This window comes from Cylas formicarius, unplaced genomic scaffold (genome assembly GCF_029955315.1).
Source record: "Cylas formicarius isolate icCylForm1 unplaced genomic scaffold, icCylForm1.1 PGA_scaffold_3__17_contigs__length_32017465, whole genome shotgun sequence".
NCBI lineage: Eukaryota > Metazoa > Arthropoda > Insecta > Coleoptera > Brentidae > Cylas > Cylas formicarius.
The window spans coordinates 27,974,776-27,998,688 of record NW_026844326.1 but is presented as its reverse complement, the minus strand read 5'-3'; the positions used below and the strand labels follow the sequence as shown (position 1 = coordinate 27,998,688).

General features: G+C 38.5%; 5 protein-coding genes across 7 annotated transcripts; 2 read left to right on the top strand and 3 right to left on the bottom strand.

The window, feature by feature from the left end:
- Positions 1 to 466: 466 nt before the first annotated feature.
- LOC132699066 (uncharacterized) lies at positions 467 to 3,422 on the bottom strand. Its single transcript, XM_060665530.1, has 3 exons — positions 2,918 to 3,422; positions 824 to 1,005; positions 467 to 774 (listed from the first exon to the last, which is right to left on the bottom strand). The coding sequence occupies exons 1-3, from the start codon at positions 3,006 to 3,008 to the stop codon at positions 583 to 585; spliced, it is 465 nt and encodes a 154-aa protein (XP_060521513.1). The 5' UTR covers positions 3,009 to 3,422; the 3' UTR covers positions 467 to 582.
- An 80-nt stretch (positions 3,423 to 3,502) lies between these two features.
- LOC132699067 (centrosomal protein 20-like) lies at positions 3,503 to 5,044 on the top strand. The gene is made up of 3 exons (XM_060665531.1): positions 3,503 to 3,638; positions 4,618 to 4,821; positions 4,878 to 5,044. Exons 1-3 carry the CDS (start codon positions 3,605 to 3,607, stop codon positions 5,009 to 5,011), a joined length of 372 nt encoding a protein of 123 aa, XP_060521514.1. The 5' UTR covers positions 3,503 to 3,604; the 3' UTR covers positions 5,012 to 5,044.
- Positions 5,045 to 5,172: 128 nt separating this feature from the next.
- LOC132699584 (uncharacterized) lies at positions 5,173 to 6,992 on the bottom strand. Its single transcript, XM_060666382.1, has 6 exons — positions 6,634 to 6,992; positions 6,425 to 6,583; positions 6,099 to 6,373; positions 5,811 to 6,046; positions 5,465 to 5,759; positions 5,173 to 5,407 (listed from the first exon to the last, which is right to left on the bottom strand). The coding sequence occupies exons 1-6, from the start codon at positions 6,770 to 6,772 to the stop codon at positions 5,222 to 5,224; spliced, it is 1,290 nt and encodes a 429-aa protein (XP_060522365.1). The 5' UTR covers positions 6,773 to 6,992; the 3' UTR covers positions 5,173 to 5,221.
- Positions 6,993 to 9,048: 2,056 nt separating this feature from the next.
- LOC132699767 (pickpocket protein 28-like) lies at positions 9,049 to 14,885 on the top strand. Of its 3 annotated transcripts, none has more exons than XM_060666648.1 (9): positions 9,049 to 9,078; positions 11,172 to 11,377; positions 12,930 to 13,175; positions 13,234 to 13,333; positions 13,387 to 13,538; positions 13,590 to 13,791; positions 13,840 to 14,110; positions 14,189 to 14,248; positions 14,308 to 14,885. In XM_060666648.1, the coding sequence occupies exons 2-9, from the start codon at positions 11,196 to 11,198 to the stop codon at positions 14,763 to 14,765; spliced, it is 1,671 nt and encodes a 556-aa protein (XP_060522631.1). In that variant the 5' UTR covers positions 9,049 to 9,078; positions 11,172 to 11,195; the 3' UTR covers positions 14,766 to 14,885. The 3 variants fall into 3 exon arrangements, with proteins under 3 accessions (XP_060522631.1, XP_060522630.1, XP_060522632.1); XM_060666647.1 differs by having other exon boundaries at positions 11,084 to 11,377; XM_060666649.1 differs by lacking the exons at positions 9,049 to 9,078; positions 11,172 to 11,377 and adding an exon at positions 12,755 to 12,880.
- Positions 14,886 to 15,036: 151 nt separating this feature from the next.
- Positions 15,037 to 23,480, bottom strand: LOC132699768 (juvenile hormone esterase-like). The gene is made up of 10 exons (XM_060666651.1): positions 23,169 to 23,480; positions 22,975 to 23,109; positions 22,222 to 22,359; positions 20,850 to 20,981; positions 18,271 to 18,669; positions 16,107 to 16,251; positions 15,740 to 15,912; positions 15,545 to 15,680; positions 15,323 to 15,476; positions 15,037 to 15,268 (listed from the first exon to the last, which is right to left on the bottom strand). The coding sequence occupies exons 1-10, from the start codon at positions 23,217 to 23,219 to the stop codon at positions 15,082 to 15,084; spliced, it is 1,650 nt and encodes a 549-aa protein (XP_060522634.1). The 5' UTR covers positions 23,220 to 23,480; the 3' UTR covers positions 15,037 to 15,081.
- Between the last annotated feature and the right edge of the window lie 433 nt (positions 23,481 to 23,913).

Genomic DNA, 23,913 nt, shown 5'->3' with positions numbered 1-23,913 from the left:
ATATCAGAAGTTCTAAAGAAATATAACGTCAAAACCAGATTTACCACTTGTCCAAAAATCTCTCAGCAACTTCGATCCGTCAACGCCAAATTCCATTTGAGATACCAGTAGTTGACAGCATTGGAAAGACCGGGAGAAAAATATCAATTAGGCTCAAAGAACATGAAAGAGCCTTAAGACAAATAAACTTATCAGCAGTTGGCCAACACAATTCTTCTACCAACGAAAAATCCGAGAGTTTATAGTAATCTATAAGCAACCTAACAATCTTAACCCCGACTCAGGTCTTTACCTGTCACCACCCCCCTCAAACAATTTATAAGCAGGTACAGAGTAAAATGCGGGCAAGTTTCAGTTCAGCTCTGAAGAAGCCAAAAGGCGAAACGTCGGCTCAACAAAAACCGACACAGGAGGAATCCAGAAGTTTTTTGAAAAGGATTACAGTAGTCTGCGCAAGTTTCTTTGCTAAATGAAATCATTGCTTTCTTTTATATGAATGAATAAAAAATGACACGTCATCACAGCAACCATTTATTTATTTTCCAACGGGATAATGTAAAACGCGACTCGACAGTCCATGGCTCAGTCTTTTTTCTGATCCCTCGCGATCACCGCGAGGTAACAGAACGCCCCACACCTGGGCACGGGTTGGGCCGCCAAAAAAGCACCCCCGTCCGGTGAATGTTCGTACAACATGGGTTTCCGTGTGCCCGCGGCGGCCTGGCTCGTTCCTTCACCCCATTCGTCGACGTTTATCTCGGACACGCCCCCCGGCTGCAAAACGGAAACGTCACGTGCTGTGAAACCCACCTCAGCGGCTTACCAGAAGGTGCGCGATTTCTGGTAACGGTCCGGCAGGTGGCAGCTCGGTGAAGGGGGGTTGCAACTCGCCCTGCTGCACATTCACGACCAAATAGTACATGAAATCGTTCCTCAGCTTCATCTCGGCGATGGATCGGTTGCACGTGGCTAGTTTTTTCATCCACCGGACCGCTTTTTGTTTTTCTGCAAGCATAAACGGCGATATCCACACACTTAACGCCTTTTTGCCTAATGATTTAAGTAAAAGTGTCCCATCCAAATTTATTGAGTCGTTGGTTACAAAGGAGACTTTAAATCTCGCGCATGCGCATGATAGTCGCTTCATAAGTTCCTGTATTATCAGCATAGGTAGCATTTCTCGTAGCTATATGATTTAACTCAACGATAAACTAAGGGTTTAAGGAAATAAACAGCAATTTGGCAACGCTCGTACGTGTTCAGTGAAATCGGTCAATAATTTAGGTTAGGTAACTAGGACAGTGTTGCGGATAATGCACTAAAATATATTAAGGATTCAAATTAAAACATCATCTCATTTATTATAAGTATGTAATTAAATCGGGGGAATGCAGGTAAATACAAAAAAGTAAATATGATTCTGAGATTCGGAGCATATATAAAGAATTCACACGATAAAAGCAATCATAGAAGGAACAAATAGGAACAAAACTCTGAATACAACGTTCGGACGAATAACGGTCTATGTTACAAATTTTCTACAATCTAGTTTTGATTGGAATAGGGCTCTAGTCTTTATTATCGTCTTAATAGTTATTATAGCACTTTCCTGAAGAAACACCACAAATTCTACATTTACTACTACATAAATTAACAGACCATCAAACACTACAGCTTATGTGCGCCCAGGAAAATCTTAACATTTTGGAGAAAACATGGAGTCGTATTTTGTATGTCAGAAGAACCTATATCAATTTGATCAATGAGTAAAAGAAACCACGATCTTATATTTAATGATGGAAGTTTTTTCGCCGTATATGCATTTTTTCTGCTGCTCGCTTTTGACTCCGGCTTGCATCAGTCTTCATGCTATATTTTGAAATAATAATGCATAACGTAAACTCTTCTTGACTAAATATTTTTTCTGGGTTTTCATTGATAATCACCAGTCTTTCTATGTTTTTCTGATCCTCAGCAATCGAGTCAACAACATCCTCAACATTTCCCCTTCTATATGTTATTCTTCAAGCATATGAACGTCCAATTACTTTAAGGCAGGAACTATTCTTCCTAAACTGTACGAAATAACAGCCTAGTGATCAATTTTTTGAACGATGATCGTACATCCATTCTCTAAGCATATCACATCTTAAAATTTTGCTTAGCCCGCACAATTTCTGTAGCAACCTAAAAGATTTTATTTTTATCGGAAACGGTACTTGTTGAAATAAATCAAATAGGTATAACCTCCTTGTTAGAAAATCAACTTGTTCCGAACAAGATCTGAAAACGCCAATATTTCAAAATTTGTTCTAACCGAGTCATTCTTCCATCGTCTCCAAAAATTTTTCTACCGATATACCACAGGCGCGGTATACCCCTCCCTTCTTGGTCTGTACCCCTTATTTTTCATCAAAATATAATATCAGCGGCACAATGAAATCAACCCAAGCAGATGAATTATAAAACCGTGTTAAACGTGGCAACAGTGTACGAGAAGTAATTTTGCAAGTTGCAGTAGTTTGAGGTTATGTTTGCTTCGATTGGAGTAACAATTATCCAACTTCTTATAAAACAATTCTGAATGCTGCGAAATTTCAGTTGTAACAAAAAATCACCACACAGATTTTGACAATTACATCGATCGATCGACTAAAGCCGACTAACGTACAAAAGCTATTAGGCAAACGGTGTACCAAATGTAGAGTTACGCTGTTTGCCGGTAATACGTGAACTGACTAGGCATTCCCGGGATTGACGGATTTCGCTAATTGGTTAATCGGAAAAACCAAAAAGAAAGCTTTTCCAGGATTTTTGTCACTCTGTAAAATTGGAAACAACTAATCTATCAAAAACAGTGCTAAAAGCCGCCAGTACACATCAACTCAGTTACGAAGCTTCAATCATCAATATTTACCGTCGGTTTTGGTCAAGTTGGGCATCATCGTTTTCGCTAGGAACATGTTGTAGTTGCAGTCATAGTTGAGGTCTTCGGGCGTTTCGCTCATTTTGTGTGGTGTGCTCGACTTTTCACGGGAATTTTTAGAAAATTTGACAGAACGTGACAACGACACCCGTTCGAGATGGGACAGTTATGAGTTTATTGAGGCATTTCCGGATACTTTTTTAAAAATTTACCACCAAAGATTCACGACTTTAACGTCATTTTTAACAAAATATGTCATAATAATAAGATTTATTTTTTAACGATTACCTACTTACTATATATTTTATTTAATTTTATTTAATTAACGTATAAATCAACAAAAATAACAGAGGAGAGAGGACAAAAACCACAACAGGTATACAGATATAAACAAGACTTAATTAAAACTAGATTTTAAAACTCAAGCCATTGATCTTCTTAATTTAAAGCCACGAATTGCAAAAATATTAACACTGAATTCGCTGGGCTTTAACAGAAACTAAAACTTATCGTCTATCATCAGAGAAGTTTTTATTTGCGGACCATCTGTGTATACAGACAGGTGGGTAACGACCGTTGCTAGGCAACCGTTACTCGCGATACAAACAAACGTCGGGTGCCCACGAAATAAAAAATTAAGAACTGGGTTGCAAACCTATCGCGTTCTTTTCGTCAGTGATGGGGGAACCTACAGAATCAGATCTCGTGCAAGGTACTGTGTCTTTTGTGTTTGACCATAATCTTGGTTATATTTCAACATGACCTTTGAAAGCAAGGGTAGTCACAATCACGTGTCCAAGACATAGAGTTGGTCAAACAAGTATCCGTACACATAGCATTTTTTCAGTTTTTTTTTAGTTTCTTCTTTCATTTACATTTAATGAGAAATATATTTGAAGTAAATATCGGCAATCACATTAAGAGTAATAAAAATAAAATAAAAATTATTTGAAACACTCTATTAAAACGATAAAAAAGCAAGGCAGTTTTAGAAGCAAGAAACTCTGTGAAATAAGTCTCCGTACACTATTATTTCTTATGATAAATTGAAAAGCAAGTCTAATATTTTGTACAACTGTAATTTGCTTTAAAATGGCATTAAGTCGTTTTGGAAGACTTAAAACAAGCTTTCCAGTTACTTCTGGCGATATGTTTTTCCACTATTCTCTTATCCTATTTGATAGAAGCTGACTTGATAAAATATTGATAATTAATGATTCTACCTGCAGTTCTAAATAGTGATTTATTAAAGTGTATGGAGACTTATTGGACATAGTTCCTTGCTTCTGAAACTGCCTTATTTTTTATCGTTCAAATAAAGTGTCTCAAATGTTTTTTTTTTATTTTTATTACTCTTAATGAGATTGCCGATATTTACTTGAAATACATTGCTCATTAAATGTAAGTGAAAGAGGAAACTATAAGAAAACTGAAAAAATGCTGTGTACGGAGACTTTTTTGACCGGCTGTACATAATTGGTCACTGCCAACAGCCTTAAATCACGTTGTCGATAGATATTCCAGTTTAGACCATAATCTTGGTTATATTGCAAGAAAAGGGTGACCTTTGAAGGCAAGGGTAGTCACAATTACATGTCCAAGATCGCTACCTATAAGTTTAAATCACAATGTCGACAGATATCTCAGTTTTTCGCCTTACGAGGCGCCTCAATTCTGAATCTGATCCGCAGCGATCAAAGAGTCGCTCCAAAAGGACGGCACGTTGGGCAAATTCAAAGGGGAGATCAAGGCGGCCGTGATGTCGATCATGAACAGGAACCACGAGAACGGCGACCCGCCGAAGGTGCCAAACGAAACGAAACTGATCAACGAGTTGATTAGAGAGTACTTGTCCTGGAACGGGTACATTTACAGCGAGCAGATGCTCTCTACGGGTACTGCCGCTCTCCTACGGACTTTTGACGTCACCGAACTTGTTTCGAATTTTCAGAGGCGGGCCACAGCGCGGAAAGAGTAAGCAGGGACGTGCTGACGACAAAGTTAGGAGTCTTGGACGATTGCAAGACCGCCAAAATACCCCTGCTTTATTACATCGTGTCCGCCTTCCAGAATTTGGAAGACTAATGCCCAAGGAATTTTTCTATGTATTTAAAATATTTATGTAATAAAATACTTTCCAAAATGAAACCCCTTTTCGCCAACCTTTTACGCATCATCATTACACCTCATCTCAGCTTCACTGATTTTCTAGCTCCTCCCTTAGAATAACTTTCTTGACAATCAAACTGTATTTTTATTATTTTGGAATATAACAAGTTCCAAAACAAAAACAAATTACGCAAAACCACCCCATGTATCTCTGGGAGCCCTGTACCGCCCACCATAACTCGATGATGACTGGGGCCGTCGCTCATGAACTGTCGTCGTCATCTGTTCCACCGTAGTTTCGCGCAGATCTCCTGAAAGGGGCAGGTACGCTTCCGGTGGACTCTTTGGAGGAGAATAGTGGAACGGGGACGTCTAAAACAGCAGAGGTGTTATGATTTCAGTACCCCCAACCTTTTCTGAGCTAATCACCTGTGGAGATCTAGCTCGCCTTGAGACTCGCGCCTGCGCGTCAAACTGTTCTCTCTGGGTATCTCCCGCGCGGCGGATACTCTGTTCTTCCAGATCTGCTGCGGTTCTTGACGCCCAATCCGATTTCTTCTTCCTCCTCTCGCGTTTCGCCGACGGAATACCTACCGCGCTTGGTTCCACCGCCCCGCTGACCCCAGCTACCATACTTCGTTTGGTGTTCAACTCCTCTTCGAGCTGCACAAACGCCTCGTTCTTCACCATGGCCCTCCCAATCGATTCGCCGAGCTCTCCCAAACTATAAAACACAATGAGACCCCACAGCGACACCACAGCGTAGCTCGCTTACATTTCTTCCTTTTGCGCTTCCTCGGCTTCCAGACTTTGCTTCTGGGCTTCGACTGAAGCTGCTCTTGCGGCTGCCCTCTCTTGTTCGGCCTTCTGCTGCCTTCTGAGCTCGGCCAATCGCTGGTGCAGTCTATCATTCTCCTCAGCCAGCCGTTTGCCTTCTATCTTAAGCCACTGCAACCTGTGGAAGGCCTCTTGGCGTCGCTGCATTTGAATATCTTCTTCGTCGCGTTGGATCTAAAGAGTTACCTCTAGTTGCAGAGCTCGATAAAATGCTATTCCAGCTTACCAATGTGGGCAGTGGTAAGACGACATTGAGGTGTTCCTCTTTGTCTCTGCGATAGCGGTCGAAATCGAACTCGGGCGCCATCTGGTAGATCTCGGACACCAGCTCGAGTGTCTTACGTTCGAAGGCGTCGCATCTTTCCTGGTAGAAGGCAGCAGTTTGCAGTTGCTCGTTGACCAGCACGTCGCTTACGTCTTGAGTCATAGTGTCGTAGATACGCGTCACCAGTTTCCTAAACGAAGCCAGATCGTCTTCTACCACTTTCCGCATGACGTCACCTGTTCACACCCATTAACATCACCAGGCTCCCAAACGACCAATCAGCTTACCATTGTCGCCAGTGTAAGGGGCGATCAAGTTGACAAACTCGTGGACCCTGATTTTCTGATCCTTCAAGCCCCTCAACACTATCGCCAACGCCTTTTTGTCTTCGCCTGGAGGCGCGTTTCGCCTGATAGTCTTTTTCTTCAGTTCCTCGAAGTTTATTTCTGAAACAAAGGGGATTTTCTTCCTCCACTCCAGCACCGTACAGTCTTACCCTTGGCTTTGGGGATGGGTAAACTCATAGGCGGTAGCTGAAACTCCAGTTCCTTCTTGGGCCCTTTGGCCGCTTCCACGGTGGAGGCGGTCTTCGCCGAAGGCTTCCTCGGAAGTTTGGAAGTAGTAGCATTCGACATGGCGGCGTTAGAAGCAAGGGGAGATGCGTTTTAAAGCGCAGCAGAGGGCTGATACTAGAATCGCTGTAGCAATACTCGCAATGAGGGCGGTATTCATGTTAGCAGCACAGGACGGCTATCGACACCAATATGTTTATCCACGTCGCTACTACCAGAGTACACAGGGAGCACAATATCATTTCACCGTGAATTTGGAACAGAAATTTTGACACTGACAGATGTTGCGGCGCGGACAATAGAAATAAATCACGAGCGACTGTGAAAAACCCACGAGAGATTATTATAAATAACATTATTATTAATAAGTATATTTAGTTGCAAAGAATAATATATACTGTTTCTCTTGTTGGTTTACAGTTTTAGCTTTACAAAAGGAAGTGAAAATAAAGAAACACCGAACTCCCATGTTGTCTTTGTTTTTTGTTCCGGACAGATGTATCACTACAATTGCAGATTTTTTTTCAAAGGCTTCGAGGCTTCTATACTAAACTGGCTTTGTTCTTGTAAGTATGCTCCCTAATGTCCTCCCGGACCTGACTACAGTCCTAACTTTGTAGCTATTGTTTTGCTATTCGACTGATCTTTCCATTTACAATTTTTACAATAGAGTGTATGCCAAAATCAGAGAAGGACTTCAAAGGAATCATAAGAGGAAGCTGCTCAAACGTTAAAAAAAACAATCTCTCCGTCTCTCTCTCCCCCCACCCCCCTCCCCCACTTCTCTCTCTCCCTCCCTATTTTTCTCTCTCCCCCCTCTCTTTCTCTCTCTCTCTCTCCCTCCCTCTCTCTCTCTTTAAGGAGCATAGTTACAAGAACAAAGTTTTAGTCTGTACTGTAAAACTTGTGTAAAATAAAGACAATGACAGCTGAATATCAGGATTTCTTCTGAATCATTATCTACTACCTTCTAGCAAATAAGTAAGAACCAATTAAAATTGATCTATTATAACCCCTAAGATTAAACGAAAGCTAGCCTGTACTAAAAATTTTAACTACCAAAATGTATATAAAATAAATCAATTAAATAAAAAATAAAATATTTGTAACTGTACTCTTGAATAAACGAAATGAAATAGAGTGATAAGCTGCAACAGACCTACAACTTAAACTACTCTTTACAACAATTGGTCCAGAAGATGCAAATTTTTCTTAAAGTTTTGAAGATTCAACGTCTTACTTTTGTCCTGTAAGCAATTAAAAATCTAAACAATTCTTTTTACGTTTAAATAATTTAAGTTTTGAAATTTCTATGTTAGAATTCGTAATAATTATGAAGATTTGCAGGAAACATTTCTGTAAGTCAATAAAACAAACAAATTTTGCATTACCTTGCCCTTTTGGCAGCAGTGCTAATTCTACAGTATATGAAATGAAATGAAATAGACTAATGTAAGACATTTTTATCACACCAAAGCTGACCAACGATTTAGATGATTTAGATGATCAGACCAATTTAAGTTATCATCAATAGTTATACCATATTGGCAGTTTTTTGTTGATAGAGATGGCTATTCGTTAGAATGGTCAAGGGTTGTTTTATATTCCGCAACAACGATACCAAAATAGAACCATGTCTAAGTCGTATATTTACACGCTGAGTTGGGTTAGAGAGGCACGATTGTATCAAGTTCAGAGCTTTTCTTACACCATGTTTAAAAAGCTTTCCTATTACAAATCATGAGAAAAGCAATCGAAGGCTTGCGAAAGTTATGGCTTATTTAGCAAAAATTTAGGTAGAAGAAAAAAATTATGTGCGGTTCCAAAGACAGCACCATGGAACTGCCATCGTACACTTACACGCCTTGGAAGTTGCTTTCGCTTCCAAAACTCAAAGATGAAGGCTTTTATGGTAAAAAAAAACGCGTGATTTTAATTGAATTTCTACGAGGCAACGAGACGTATCATTAATTTAGCACCAAATTTCAGGTATAGGGGTTGGGTATCCTTTCGCGACCTCCATAATAATAATTAATATTATATTTTCTATATAAATTAAACGGCCGTTAAAATCCCAGGGGCTGTCGAGGAGCGCCACGTTAATGGTTAATACAAAAATATAATTCTCATGCACCTTTGGCAATATTCGCTGGCAATTTTTCTGGGGAAGGACTGATGGGTAAAAACGTCCGCACCAAAGCGACGGGGCGCCGTTTGGGGAGCGCGTTGGGATGAGACGACCCTTTGGGCGTTCGAAGTTTGGGGCGGCTTTTAATTCCCCTGTCGCTTCGTATAAAACCTGATGATCATGTTTGATATTCCGCTTGCCGACCCGACGGGTCAGCCAAACTTGTTGCTTATCACGCCTGGTAAGTAATTAAAATGGTTAATCGTTTTTTTTTTTTAACGCAAAACGCAATTATTGTTAGAAATGAAAACGGTTTTTGCGACATGTTACGAATGTTATTACGATCATTGGTCGGGGTGCGCGGGGGTGTGTTCTTGATGACGCTTTCGAGTCAGTTGGAGTTAAGGCTGAAATTTTTTGGTTCTGTTACAATGTAATGTTTGTTCCCATCCTTTTCCATTGCATCTGTCTACAGAGTACATGAAATATAAAAAATATCGATTTTTAATTTTCTTGATATGCGGTATCTGAATCAAGAATTTATTTGGCACGAGCGGAGCATACTTGCAGTTGCATACTATACTTTTTGTACGACCGCTGGTTTTTGGGTACATTTTTACACAAAAATGTTTGTGTTTTTGAGTTATTGTATATTATTTTTAGTTAATTAACGAGTGACTTAAAAAGCATACCAAACGTGTTACATTTTATATTTTTTCTACGAAACGGAAACAGAACCGGTCGTAGGAAAAGTATAGTACACAACAAGTTCGGAAAACTTTTTTTAAGGCACTCGTTTATAAAACACTCGCTCCGCTCGTGCCAAATACACTTGTGACTTATATGCCTTAATTCTAACATATTTTTGGAGTTTATTTCCTAATAAACAGCGATCTATCTACTTTAGTGCCACGTGTTGATAATTTTAAAATAAATATATACAGGGTGATCAAAATTCATGCAATGCATTCAACTCAGTTTATAATTTTATTCTATTTTTAAAGATTTATGATATCAAAATATTAGCAATAAAACGTTTTTTAAATTGTAAAAATGCTAAACACGTTTTGTAAACTTTTTATTAAGCATTCACTCCATAATATACTATTTTATATATGCTACCTTACTACGCTTAAGTCTTATTTTTAACATATATTTGGAGATTATACACAGGGATCTACTTCAGTGGTACGTGTTGATAATTTTAAAATAAATATATATATAGGGTGAACAACATTTTAAATGTTTAGTAGAATTTGTTTTATTTACCATTTTCTGCGTTATTTATTTTTTTTTAGAAAAATGAATTATAGGCTCGAGATTATTTTTCTTGTATTAAAATATCCACAATAAAAAAAAACGAATTAGGTAGGTATTTATTTATTTATTTCCTTTAAATATTACTAATGTAGAATCGCTTCTATATGAAAATCTACAATAAAAAGTTTCAGACTCAGAAATCGATATATTTAGACCTGCAAAAGTGACTTTTGACATAAATTTTTGGCATTTTTATATATAAAATATGCCTAGAAAGTTCGAAGGGAATTAAAAGATACCTTAGTATCATCCATTTAAAATAAAAAAGTTGTTACTTGTATATGTAAATCCAAACCAATTTATTATAATTATCACCAAATGTAAACGCAATGTAATGCAAAAATTCGCCACGAGATTTTTAATGTAATACTTACTAATAAGTTCGCTCCGCTCCTTACGATTAAACATGTAGCAAAATCAGCCGTTAAAGACACTTCTACGTTAAATTTTCTCTTCGTTAGAATGTAAGATCCTTTGACGTTAATTAGAAGCCACAAAACTATTTTCCAATAATAGGTTTTTCTTTTACTTAGTCTTACCACCATACTGTTTTAACTACTTCTAGAACCAGGTTCTATTATGAACGGATAGTTCAACAGAGGTAACTTACATTCATTTCCCAAAAAAAAAAAGTTTAAATCTTATTTCAGATACTTTAACTGAAAATATTATCTATAGTCTTGCCTATTCCATAACAGCTTAACTTAAGTAGTGTAAATTCGTTTGTTGTAGCTCAGGATCTTTTCCCAAGTAAAGGAGTGAGCCGGTGTTTAAACCTATCTGTTTTAGACCTCTTTAAGAAAATAGTATTCACTAATATTCAACGATCCTGAGCTAGGATGAAGCAATATACACCGATAACTTGCAAAACTTGGTTAATTGTTGTAAGCGCCTAACCGAACTCCAAAGTTACAAAATTCTTCCAGCAAAGCTGCAAAATTGTTCGAATCAAAAGGGACATACTTTCTTTTCGCGCTTTTGGTTTCCGCGACAACCATGAAACGCGCACCGAAGCAGGACGAAAGCAAACCCGGAGAAATGGAAACCGACTCACCCAAAAAGGGGACTGCCGATCTTCCGATTCAGTACCCGGTCAAACCGAAAAGGCCGTATCCCGGATTCCGAAAGAATTTCTACGACTATTTCGCCGAGTATTCGAACAATACCGGAATACACGGCTTCAAGTATATGGGTGAACAGGAACGCACAATATTCGAAAGGTAAAAGTCAACACTAACCCATCAAGGCATCATCATCACTCTACCAAAACCATCTCTGAATATAGGCCTCTCCCAATTGTCTCCAGTTTTTTCTATCCTGTTATTTGCCTTTCCATAGTTCGTTCGGTTTTTCTTTTTCTGTCTAGATTTTTTCTTGTAAGGGAACACGTACGCCTGCTCGGAAGGCTTGATACATACTCCTGGAAATATTTAATGACTGTTCTTGGCGGTCTTCATTAACAGAGATTTAGGTACTTTTCGTTTACTGAGATTCCTTGTTTTTTTCAATCTAGTGATTTAAAGATGTCCTCAAATACAAAAGCAAATAATTTAGGCGAAATTATATCCCCATGCAGCATACAGTATTACTCTCATCGTGATACACCATGATACTGGATAAAGATCTGACCACAAAAAATATACCGATTAATCCAAGAGTAAGGCAGGGGATACAATTTCGCCTAAATTATACAGATAGGTAGAGATGCAGATACAGATATGTAGTCAATTCTACTGCTAACTAGTGCCTCTTCGATAGCCCAATGTTCTATGCTATCGAAGGCATTTTCATAATCTACAGTGGGTTGAATTCGTTAGTTTTCTCTGTAAGAATTTGGTACTATATCGTACTAAATTCTTTTTTAATGCCCGCCTATTCAACAGGTTGATACACAACGAATTTATTAATTAGCCTCTTTGTAAAAGGGAAATTTGAAGATAGTTGTTGAAATTAAGGGATAGCTTTTATTGTGTTTGCGTTCTTTCTTGTGATATTTAACCCTCATATGAGCACTTTTTGAAAAGGATTCACAAGTATTCGCCTCCTCCTATTAGTATTTCAATTAGAATACTATCTTCCCTTGGCGCCTTGTTTGTTTTCATTTCGCTTATTGCTGTTCTATTTGTATAGAATCATAGAGCGCCCTATAATACTCATCTGTTACTTTAGCGTTCTCATTTCTATCCCTTCTCTGTTCAACCTTTATCATGATGATTGTCTCATAGCCTTTCAGTTCCGATTCTCTTCGATATTTTTTTCGAGATAGAAAATATTCTAAGCTTGCACAGAGGCATTCATACAAGGGCTGCTGAACTGGCTCACTGACACCAAGTTTAATGATGATTAGCGGTTAATGAAATGTGTCTCGAACCTTAGGAAGATCCACGCCAATGACTCTTGTCTAGACAATTTGAATTTTATTGGAAAAAAGAAACTTCCATGTATGCCAGACAGCGAAACAAAACAAACTAAAATTGGCACGCTTTTACTCTTGCCTTATTTTAGGCCACACAGTACGCAGCACATATTTTACACGCTCGTTGGGAGATCATTTCCGGCAAAACCAGCTTATTAAAAAAAATTACTTGATGAGCTTGTTTAACACTTTTTCGATACCCGCATCAGGCTATAATCAGTGAAACCATGTTATCCGCGGTGCACGAAAATCTAATCGAAAAACCTAGTCCCAAAAAGAAACCTAGCAAGGCCATTTGGTTCTTCCTGTGAGTCGTTGCAGAATTTAAATCGTTGGAGAGTAAACATGGATTTCAGACTTTGGTGGTTCGTCCTCTTCTGCATATCGCTTTACATCTGTATCAACCTGATCATCCAGACGTGGATCAAATGGGACACGTCTCCGGTATTGGTAAGCTTCGCCCGCAGTCCTACACCCGTCTGGCAGGTACCCTTCCCGGCTGTCACCGTCTGCTCCGAAACCAAAGCCAAGCAAACCAAATACAACTTTACGGAAAACTACCACAGGATGATTAGTTCGAACAACACCATGACGGAGCATGAGTGAGTATTCCGTGTGCTCCAATTGCTCTTCAGTATTTGTTGTGATGACTCGTTGTAGAAAAAAACAGTTCGCTGATCTGGCGCTGGTATGCGAAAACCACCTCTACACTGAAGGAAATCTAACGACCGGTTATGACACACTGGATTTCCTGATGAGCGTAAATACCACACACAACCTTTGTGATACTTGCTTGATTAACTTCCCCTCTAGATTTCGCCGCAATTCGACGAGATGCTGTGGTCCTGCAAGTGGACCCTCCAAAACGAAACCTGCCGCAACTTTTTCACCCCCATCCTCACTGAGGACGGCATGTGCTTCACGTTCAACATGTTGGACAGAACTGAACTGTACAAGAACAACGTGTAAGTAATACGAAGCACTTTTTCCCTCCATCCTCCTACACATCGTTACAGGTTCCTGCCTGGGGATTTTATGTCCCATAACCGAAGGTCTGATGGATGGACCCTCGAAGGCGGATACCCTATGGACGCCGACATCGACACGTATCCCAGACGGGCGATGTCTGCCGGATTTTCAGCAGGTTTCTTCCTTTTGCTTAGAGCTTACGAGCAAGACTTGGATTACATATGCAGGGGTCCGGTACCCGGATTTAAGGTATATACGCGCACTGTGGCCACTTCATCATCATAATCCCTATTTCAGATCCTTCTTCACAACCCAGCCGAGGTGCCGAGAGTGGGGATGCAGTACTTTCGAGCACCGCTAAACCAGGAGGTCGTCGTCGCCGTCAAACCGGATATGATGACGACCTCGGATGGTCTAAAGGACTACGACCCCCACCGCAGGCAGTGCTACTTCCCCAACGAACGTCAACTTGCGTTCTACAAGAGCTACACTCAGCAAAACTGCGAGGTGGAGTGTTTGACCAACTTCACCCTGGCCAGGTGCAAGTGCGTCGCCTACCACATGCCACGTAAGGACGCCATTAGGGCTCGTTACGAGCAACTGTAAACAACCTAGAAGCCTTAATAACAAACCATTTACATTTCAGATGAGGAAGGGACACCTATTTGCGGATCCGGGAATTTGAAATGCATGTTTGAAGCCCAAAGTAAGTTCTACCCCCACGACTACTACTGACTACTAAGGCGCGTCCGTACTTTTTGACAGCGGAACTGCTGCAAATCGAAGTCCAATCGGGCCTAAACAGCATCGACGACGAGGAAGGCCTCAACATAACCTCAAAATGCGATTGCCTGCCCGCGTGCACCTCGCTCGTCTACAACGCGGAAACTTCTCAAGCCGATTTTCAATTCGAGAAACTGTTTCAAGCTTTCAAAGCGAACCTGAGCGAGTTTCCCGGCGTGCAACTGACCCGCATCACGATCTTCTTCAAGGAGCAACAGTTTATCACGTCGGAGAGGAACGAGCTTTATGGCGAGACCGATTTTCTGGCCAACTGCGGCGGTCTTTTGGGTCTGTTTACGGGTTTCTCGTTCCTCTCCATCGTGGAGATCGTTTACTTTTTATCGCTGAGGTTGATCTGCAACGTGAAGAAGTACGGCCGCCATTATTGGTCCGGATCGCCCGAGCTCGTCAACAACGACGCTTATATCCACAAGAAATAAAACGCCCCCGGCATGCCTTCCATGTTAACATTTCGCAAATATATATAAGATGGATATTTCGGTTATTCTTTGGCTCCATTGGTTAGTATCTGAAGTCATCGACCAATACCGTCGGCGTAGGCGTGGCTTAAAAATGGGCGGGCGCGAAAACCCCACCCCTTTCAAGTGGTAGGCAAAGCCTAGAATCCGCGGATGTCTACTGCGGTCTTGTATGTATTTATTCGGGCAATGAAGCCCAGAAATAGATATGGGCGGAGGAAAAACAAATTTTAAAATAAATATATTATTATAAAAATAAAATAACTTATTACAAATTTCAATACGTAAGAAAAGGTCGCGCTCCGTATTTGTCAAATATGTCCTTCCACGCTAAATAGTATTTTTGCTTGGGAATGCTTCTGACCACCAGATCTTCGTCTATGTCCAAGTACTGGTACTCTCCGGGAACTACCAAGGGCCAGGTGACGTTCTGGAGCAAATCGCTCGGTTCGGGTGTCGGATTTCTAAAATCGAAGCTGTTAGAATTGTTCGTTTCCTCTCCGTTTTAGCACCGTTACAAATATTTGACGAAATTGGACCACATAGACACCATTCGCCTTAAGGTTAGCACATCCGAGGCCGGGAACTTAGAGAAGTCCGAGTTATCGTATTCGCCGGAGGTCACTTTGCTGATGTAGTACTTCTCGCCAGAATGATCGATCTGTTCGGCTCCTGAAAGGGAAATAAAGAGAATAATATAAATAAGGAGAACCAATAAGGTTGGTGCTTCGGCGCCTTACCTTTAATGCTAACGTTGCTGCTGGTGTAGCCCATGGGGCCGACGTAAGAGAACTTGTAAAAATAGACGGGCGTGTGAGCCGCCTGCATCTCACCATGTCGAATTACAGCCCGCGAGAACTGATTGTGGCTGTAATACTAAACGTAAAAGCGATTAATTGATTTGTAGAGGAACTGATTCGTCGCTAGATACTCACTCGGACGACATGCCCCAATTCCTCGTCTGCCTCGCTATCTGCGAGATATAGGTTTCGAATTTCCTCGCCCACTTCGGACCTGGTGTAGTTGGTGGAGAGGGTAAGCCCGCTGGGGACGAGGCCTGACGGATCTTTCTCTATGACCGCCAGCCTGTTGTTCAAATCGTCCAGGTCTACAGAAGAATATGCAAAATAGCGCCAGAGCAAGGATACCAAGTGAAAGATTTCCCGGTAATGAAGTGCAGAGATAAAAGAAAAAATGTTTTAATATTTAAAAAGACATTACGACTAATTTATAGGTTCCAATAACTTTTTGATGTATCCCTGTACATTTATTCTGTGAGTGGGGCGAAATTTGTTTATTTACTTGCGGCAATATGGATTTCTTCCTCGGACACCGTGCCTATGAGCAACGGCACCCTGTTGAAGTCGCCAGAGTTCAGCAGTTCGTACATTTCGTCGGTCAAAAACGCATCGTCAGACTCCTTCTCGACAGTCGGCAAGGCCGTTTTCTGAAATTAGAAACCCCCAGATGAAAATAAAACCAGGACAGAAAGACACTCTGCGGTCCACGGTCTTTGACGGTTGATCGCTCATTTTTGTTCCATACAAATAACTCCACCAATTTGTTGATATCTGTGGTACTTAACAGGTTTTCTTGATAACAATTAATTGCCATTGTTCGCACAAGTACTTATAATAGGAATAATATGGTTTATTTATATGGTAATTAAAAATATTTAAAAATCCCTACACTCAAGTATTTGCCACAAGATGAATTGTAGTGCTAGTGGGAAAATTATTATTTGGTTAGACAGGTAGACAAAAAATGTCGCCATGTTCAATGCATATAATAACTAAACGGCTCAATGCACGCAGAAATGCTATCTAGGTTCCTTTTGTTCTTATTCCGAGTTTTAGCAAAATCATAATATAGATCATTTCTTAATACTTAAAGTTAATTTCCTTTTTGTGCAACAATTTTAAATACTGTCGCAAATTATTCAAAATCCAATCGATTTAGCAAAGTTTTGTTCCAATTGCATCCTATTTGTTTATAATTTTTAGCGAAACACAAAGTAGAAGTTTATTGCAACGATATTTATTAACACTGAAAAATTCCATAAAAATTATTATGAAGTAGCCAAAGCATTACTAATTATAATAGGCATACGAAGAAGTCATCATTTAAGTGGCAAAATTTCTATTTTAAAAAATTATTATTACAAAAATGTACTAATGTAATCACAGATAACCATAGAAAACGTAAATAACAATATTAATGTTATATACTAACTTAACCACATATACAACGAAAGAATTTAAAAAATAGGAATAATAACAAATTTTAAGTAAAAACATATTTAGTAGGCAGCAAAAATAAAATAATTTTCCAAATACAAATGCAACTGGAACAAAAATTGGCTAAATTGATTTTATTATTATAAATAAAATATTAACGTAATTGAAACAAAAAACTCTTTTTATCTTAGTAGGGAATGTTTTGATACTAAGGAATAAATTTTAATTCTAAGAACTTTTCTTAATGACATTTTTCTCAATTTTTTGAAATAAGAGTACTTTACTCCTGTGGCATTTTTGTTTTTTTGTAATACGCTGTATACTGTTCGACTTGCAAATATCTTAAGCACACCTAATATGATTACAGATCATTTAAAAACTTTTAGCAATATTAGTATTTGTGTTGTGCAATTATTTAAAAAAATCCCATATGTTGCACACTAGAATGGCCAAACTGTGTATATAGAAGTTCGTATCTAGGTCACGTGACAGAAAAAAGTTTCAAAAAAAGCAGGTTGAAAAAAATTCCGTTAATTCAAAACAGATAAATTAAAACATTTTTTACATTTATTAAAAGAAGTCTGAATGTAGCAATTTGTTTAAAAAAAATTAACTTTGCTTTCTATGCCTTTTTTGTAAAATGGAAATAATATAATTTACGCTTTTTTAGGAACTCAAAATGTATAGCATTTTTACAAAATGAAAAACAAAGCGTTAATTCACAATTCTTTGACACTTGAAACTCACTCTTTTATTACGGACCTTTAGACAAAATTTCGTAACAAAAGGGTGAAGTTCAATGTGCAAAAAGTGGAATTAACACTCTTTTTTTGATATTTCGTAAGGAAAGTGTTAATTTGATCTTTTTCTTGTAAAAACGCAATATTTTTTTGCATTTTGCAAGTTTGTAAATTTATACATTTTTTACCAAATTTCTTAAGAACAGGGCGAATTTGTACGATACTCCATTGTACTTTAAATTTTAGGTTTTTGATAAAAACAAAAGTTTAAGCGACAGAGGTGTGAATTTTTTTCGAAATTTCGTGACAGAAGGGTGTGTCAAAAATGTTAGTTTTGATTTCTTAGAAAAGAGTAAAGAAACATTTAGACATTTAAAGTTATAAAAAGTTTGTAAATTTACACTTTTTTTAGGAAAATTTGCGTAATAACTTTGAATGTTGTTTTTTTTTAAAGAACTACAAACTCTTAAACTTTTTTATTACGCTCACCTCGTCGGTTTTGGTAGATGCGACGTCAATGCTCTTGGCCGACACGTTTCTGAGGTAATCCGCTAGGAGGTCGCTGTCGTCGGCGATCCGCATGCCCTCTACCCGGTAAGCCAAGTCGAAAGCGTGGGTCCTGGCGTCGGCCAAATACGCCCAGACGCTTATCGGTGAACCGCTATGGGCCGAACCGGCCCTGAACAACCCGCTCGAACGTTTACTCAATATGTGAAAACCGACGCTAGCGCCGCCAGCGCTGCCCCCCATCAGAGTGATTTTGGTGGGATCGCCGCCAAACAGATGGATGTTGCGATTGGTCCATTCCAACGCGAGCAATTGGTCCTTCAAGCCGGCGTTTCCGGGGATCACGTTGTCACCGGTCGACAAAAAGCCGAACGGTCCGACCTGTATATACATTTTCAATTTGTAGAAATACGAAAAATTCGACCACAACTTAAAGTAAATGCTCGTGGGAGTTTTGGAAAGATATTTACTAAAAAAATAGCCACGTCAAATTGGTTTTTATTGCATTCGCAAGAGGGCGTTGTTAAATGAGTTTATCTTTTGTTTTAATAATAGATAGATATATACTTTATCAACCACTTTCCGTTAAAAAAAAATTTTCGTGAAAATCTGAACTTTTAGTTCTTATCTATTTTGATAAATGGATTTTCATCAAGTAAAAGCCACCTCAGTTCAAGTTTTCCTCGACGTTTTACACGTATACAGTCTCGCAATTTATGTAATAATGTTACGTAATATTTACCATTGACAGTGGTATTAGTTTCTTTAAAATCTATCAAAAGAATTCCTTCACAATCTGGATTCGACGAACACTTGTATCAGAAAGCTTTAAACGTAGATCACTCAATACCACCTCTTCCACAATCGCAACAATACGTTCCACTCCGTGGTAGACCAGTTCTTGAATCATCTTCAAGGGACTCCTGCCCCATTCGAAAACATTTTGCCCATTCTTTCACTACAGAATACGAAGGAAAACTTTGGCCGTACACACAGCCTTTCTTTAATAATTTTAGGTGCTAACCCTTCACGTCTTGTTTAAAATGCTGTTAATAAAAAACTATTTGACGCGAGACTTCAATTTTATTTTCGCAGCCTACTAAGATATATATTTAAAAGAAGATAAAGTTTTATCGTGATATTGGAGCTGCATCTATGTCAGGCCGGGAAATTTTGGCGCTAACGTCGTATATTTTAAATATTTTAAACTCGGAAGAACCATTCATGAAACGTGTAGCAGCAAAATGCTGTTCCGAAACTACTTAATTTTAAACAAAAGGGCCGTCAATGAGAATCCTGATATGCTCAAAAAGGTCATAATATCAAGGTTTTGCTTACTGTTTTCTTTTATTTTCGTGGTGTAATAAATCAAGAGTTTCACCACAAAGTAGTACGGTCAGTAAAGAGTATTCTTGAAGTTATGCATGGTTTGCGAGAAGCAATACAAAGAAAACCTCAGGGGGAAAACAATTCGTGGATTTTGCATCACTATAATGCACCTGCTCAATAATCGTTCCTTGTGGCCAAAAAAAAAAACGACAATCATGCTTCAGCCACCTCAGGAACAAGAACAAGCACTCAAGAAATCAATGAAAGGAGGAAAGTGCTTACCAGAAATGCTTGACGGATTGGAAAAAACGTGGGCACAAGGGTATTATATTTGGGGCGGTTTACTTTGAAGGGGACACCATTAACCACCTTTTTAAACACACGTCGTATAGCTAATTGACATTATACAATCGTAATACATTTCCATGTGAAAAATATGGTAAGAAAAATTCAAAACAATTGACAAACATTTTAATTTAAAATCATCAATTCAGTTGTTGACACCCATCAGCAATGAAATGTAGAAATGATTGTGCGTATATCTCCACTGTGTTCTTGTGTTTGTTCGTCAATAATTTCATCAAAGTTCCACAAGATCGTTTCCTTTAGCGATACTCGTTCAGATACATTCCCGATATCGTTTTGGTTATCAATTTTTATCATATCTCGCTGTTCTTACTAGTAAATTATATTTTCAACAATACGGTGATTAGCAACAATCAACAAGCTCTCAAAATGTGATTTACGTAACAAACAAATCAAACTTTTAAAAATTCAAAATCGAAGTCAAGTTATTTCGGGAATATTATGGCATATCTACCAAACTAAGCTTTACCCAAATTTAAGCTACCCTGCGTCTCTTACCTTTTCTCAGATCCCACCGAAAATTTACGAAATGTGATGAACGCAATTAAATTTTTGGTTTAATTTTATTTTCTGTGTCAGAACATCTAAATTAACATGCCAAAAGAAAATGATACGCATTGATTTCATCGTCGTTAAATTTGTTTTGCTGTCTGACTTGTCATGATTCTAATCGCATTCAAAAATTACCAAATTGTTGTCCAAAACCGATTTATGGATGAGAGGAAAAATTTTCCTATAAAATCCACAAAAGATTTTAATCGCAGGACTTTTTTCTAATTTTGAATTTTGTGCCATTCGTTTTAAAGAAATGCGTTCATTATCCCAAAGCTACGACTAATTTGAATTATTATTATAGCGGTCCTCACCCTGTAGTTGAACGACACCATTACGATGTCTTGTTCGATGAAGAAGTCTGGACCAGTGTTCTTCGCCGAACCGTGACTAAAACCGCCGCCATATATCCAGAAAATCACAGGTAGTTTGCTCGAAGTCTTATCCTGATGCGGAAATCAAATTTTTAAAGCATCCTTTACAAACGGGCACGTCAAAATTCGGGGATGTTGAAGATGCGAAGTCGGTTAAATAGAATTTCGAAAACGCCCGTCATCTGTATCACACTCGATATTTTACTAAACAATATCGCCCTTAAATTGGCAAGAAAGCTAAATTTACACAAAAAAATAAGGTGGCTATGAAACAAAAACATTTATGTCAGTCTTGACATAGTTGTTAATTATTAACCCGTCATTTACTTTTTACTGTTGTGTGTGATTATAGGTTTTATAAAACAGATGTTTTCAAGTGTTTCCAGAAATTCCAGAATTCGGAAGTTTTACCGAGAAATGTAAGGAAGATTTTAGATCTCTAATTGTTTTTTTTTTAATTTTGTTAATGACCTTAGTCCACTGAAGGGAAAAACTTAGACCTGGTGATGAGATTAGGCATCTAGAATTCTATAATTGGCTCCATAGATAAGCTTGGAGCAGATGATGACTTTCTATTAAAAATAATAAATTATTAATAATTTTAATCATAAAGTTATCGGTCAGTTTGATGACGAACCAAAAATTATTGTGACGGCGCACCTCCTCACAATGGACAGCGTAACACATTATTTCCAAATAAGTGGATAAGAAAACGCGGAGCTGTACGATGGCCTGCCAGAAGTCCAGATATAAATCCACTGGATCAGACCGAATGAAATAAATGAGCTGCGGCTCAAATTCATTCGCGATCAAAGAAATTATATATTTTTTATATTTATTTTAAAGACGTCTTCTGTTGCTGCTGCAATAATTAGTCGCCAACGAAAATGTAATTAAAATTCGAAAATTTAACAAATATTGTTATTGTTACTAAACACCATAATAAATGCGTTTTTTCCGAATGACAAGCTCTTTATTTAAAAAAAAATCAATTTGATGATAGGCACACAATGCCGAAACGTCATTCTTAAAACTTAACAATGTCAATTTGTAGGAAAGAAAAAGTTGCAATTTGTTTTCGTTTTTTTTTTTTGAATGCCACAAAACAATTCAAATGAAATTGCTGATTTTCGGTTTTTCCCGACTTCGTTTTTGGGACAACCTGTACAGCGTTTGTGCCGTACAGTGTATTGCTTATGCTTTGCATTGTTTAGCGTCAGAAAATTAACCACCAAATTAAAAAAAAAAAGCCAACTTATGCAAAAAAAAAAGATTTTGACGGGACCGGTATTTACAACGTTGCCGCGTTTACCGTCAGCACTGGCGTGAAGACGTTCAAATACAGGCAGTCTTCGCTCTCGTCGTCTGAGTCGAGAGTGACTTGATAACATATGTTTTCCAACCTCGTCGCGTTCAAAATACCGCTCCACTTTTCCGCTGGCAAAGGCGCCTGAAAGACGAAAAACAATCGAATGGTTAATTGACATTTTTTTGTACATTAATTGGTTCAATTTGCACTCCAGATAAGGCCTTTGCGCAGTCGAAAACATACACTCGAGTGTTTACTTATTCCAATCGAGGATTCTGTGTAAGTTTTCAAGTAGCTTTTGCAAATTAAGTAATATGTGAAGTGCACGTGTGAAATATGTCTCTCTCCCTAAACAGGGTTGTAAGCTGGTCGAATTGCCTTGTTTTAAAAAAAACTACTGCCTGATTTGGCACCTTCTGCCTCCTTTTGGAAACAGTATTTTCACGTATATGAACGGTGAGTATTTGATTTTCATTCGTCTGGAAATTTAGGGTTTTCTGTATCTACAATGATGTATATTTTACGAGTTAAGGGCAATTTTAGCTATGCACGGACAACGTCCACGATGGCCGTTAATATTGTTCAGCTTGGCAGTGTCTCTAATAGCGAAAAACTGTCCACAGTATCCGACGCCAATGAAGTTAACACACCGCCTCCCAATCCACACGTTTAACTCAAAATTTTATTTTTTCATCTGTAAAGTGGGCTAAACAAAAAATAATAATAAAATCAGCAACGTGTAAAACGTGCGCATACCTTGAACCGTAACGATCCCAGAGGAGGGGTAGCGAACGGTATCCCTTGAAAGGCGTGAAAGGTCCTGTTGCCGGGACTGACATCTTCCCTTCCTTGGACTAGGCCTTCAGGTAACGACACCAACAGTTGGCCACACTAGTGATTGAACACTTACAACTCGGTCGATTAAAAGCGAACGGCGTAATTATACTCACCCCTAAATCGATCGAGACGATCAAACACAAAAGTTGAATTGTGGTATTCATGGTGGTTATCGTGTCAACACTCGAAAGACGATTAAAAAGCAATTGCCAAAAATTTGAACTTATATGTATAAGATGTCTCGATCCGACAGATCCCTGATTAGGTTTTACGCAAAATTTGTGCGATTAATTTTAATATTGACTATGATGATGATATGCTATTTAACGATACGTACATCGCATATCGTTCAGAACTTATTTGACTTAGTTGTCGTGGTTAGTGGGCTCAATATTGTATCTAATCCCTTAGTCGTATATTTGAATCTTCAATATCGCAGACTTTTGCAAATATTTACGGAAGGCCAAATAGTTTCATTTTTCGGAATCACTCTGTATAATAAAAAGAGTTATGATACAATATTAGAAAAACACAATACCACCCCGTTCAGGCGTAATGCCTAAAAATTATGGGAGTCTATTTTGGGAACAGTTGAATATTGGGATAATATTAGATTGCTTCAACCAGAGATTTTCGTCTACTTAACTCAATTACACTTTGCAGACCCAGAGGTTTTAGTTTAATTTTAATTTAATCTGTAGTTTGCTTGTATAAAAGTATCTTCCGCTTCTTATATTCCAAACGTCTTTTTGGCCCAGCGTACATTGTACGTGGCATAGGTATACAACCACTTATACGCCGGCATATTTTGCCCACAGCTGTGCTAACCATTACGTGATGCGGATGGAGGTTTGTTTA

What these genes read in the sequence shown, in the direction of transcription:
- LOC132699768 (XM_060666651.1), bottom strand. Translation starts at nt 23,219, where the DNA reads ATGAATACCACAATTCAACTTTTGTGTTTGATCGTCTCGATCGATTTA. An exon ending in TCGTCTCGATCGATTTAGGG is followed by an intron (nt 23,110 to 23,168) that starts GTGAGTATAATT and finishes TTCAATCACTAG; the next exon opens with TGTGGCCAACTGTTGGTGTC. An exon ending in CATCTACCAAAACCGACGAG is followed by an intron (nt 16,252 to 18,270) that starts GTGAGCGTAATA and finishes TTCTAATTTCAG; the next exon opens with AAAACGGCCTTGCCGACTGT.
- LOC132699584 (XM_060666382.1), bottom strand. Translation starts at nt 6,772, where the DNA reads ATGTCGAATGCTACTACTTCCAAACTTCCGAGGAAGCCTTCGGCGAAG. An exon ending in GAAGCGCAAAAGGAAGAAAT is followed by an intron (nt 5,760 to 5,810) that starts GTAAGCGAGCTA and finishes TGTGTTTTATAG; the next exon opens with TTTGGGAGAGCTCGGCGAAT. An exon ending in GGCGAGCTAGATCTCCACAG is followed by an intron (nt 5,408 to 5,464) that starts GTGATTAGCTCA and finishes CTGCTGTTTTAG; the next exon opens with ACGTCCCCGTTCCACTATTC.
- LOC132699767 (XM_060666647.1), top strand. Translation starts at nt 11,154, where the DNA reads ATGAAACGCGCACCGAAGCAGGACGAAAGCAAACCCGGAGAAATGGAA. An exon ending in GAACGCACAATATTCGAAAG is followed by an intron (nt 11,378 to 12,929) that starts GTAAAAGTCAAC and finishes CATGGATTTCAG; the next exon opens with ACTTTGGTGGTTCGTCCTCT. An exon ending in CACTGGATTTCCTGATGAGC is followed by an intron (nt 13,334 to 13,386) that starts GTAAATACCACA and finishes CTTCCCCTCTAG; the next exon opens with ATTTCGCCGCAATTCGACGA.
- LOC132699067 (XM_060665531.1), top strand. Translation starts at nt 3,605, where the DNA reads ATGGGGGAACCTACAGAATCAGATCTCGTGCAAG. An exon ending in AGAATCAGATCTCGTGCAAG is followed by an intron (nt 3,639 to 4,617) that starts GTACTGTGTCTT and finishes TCTGATCCGCAG; the next exon opens with CGATCAAAGAGTCGCTCCAA. An exon ending in CGAGCAGATGCTCTCTACGG is followed by an intron (nt 4,822 to 4,877) that starts GTACTGCCGCTC and finishes TCGAATTTTCAG; the next exon opens with AGGCGGGCCACAGCGCGGAA.
- LOC132699066 (XM_060665530.1), bottom strand. Translation starts at nt 3,008, where the DNA reads ATGAGCGAAACGCCCGAAGACCTCAACTATGACTGCAACTACAACATG. An exon ending in CAACTTGACCAAAACCGACG is followed by an intron (nt 1,006 to 2,917) that starts GTAAATATTGAT and finishes TTATGCTTGCAG; the next exon opens with AAAAACAAAAAGCGGTCCGG. An exon ending in CAGAAATCGCGCACCTTCTG is followed by an intron (nt 775 to 823) that starts GTAAGCCGCTGA and finishes TCCGTTTTGCAG; the next exon opens with CCGGGGGGCGTGTCCGAGAT.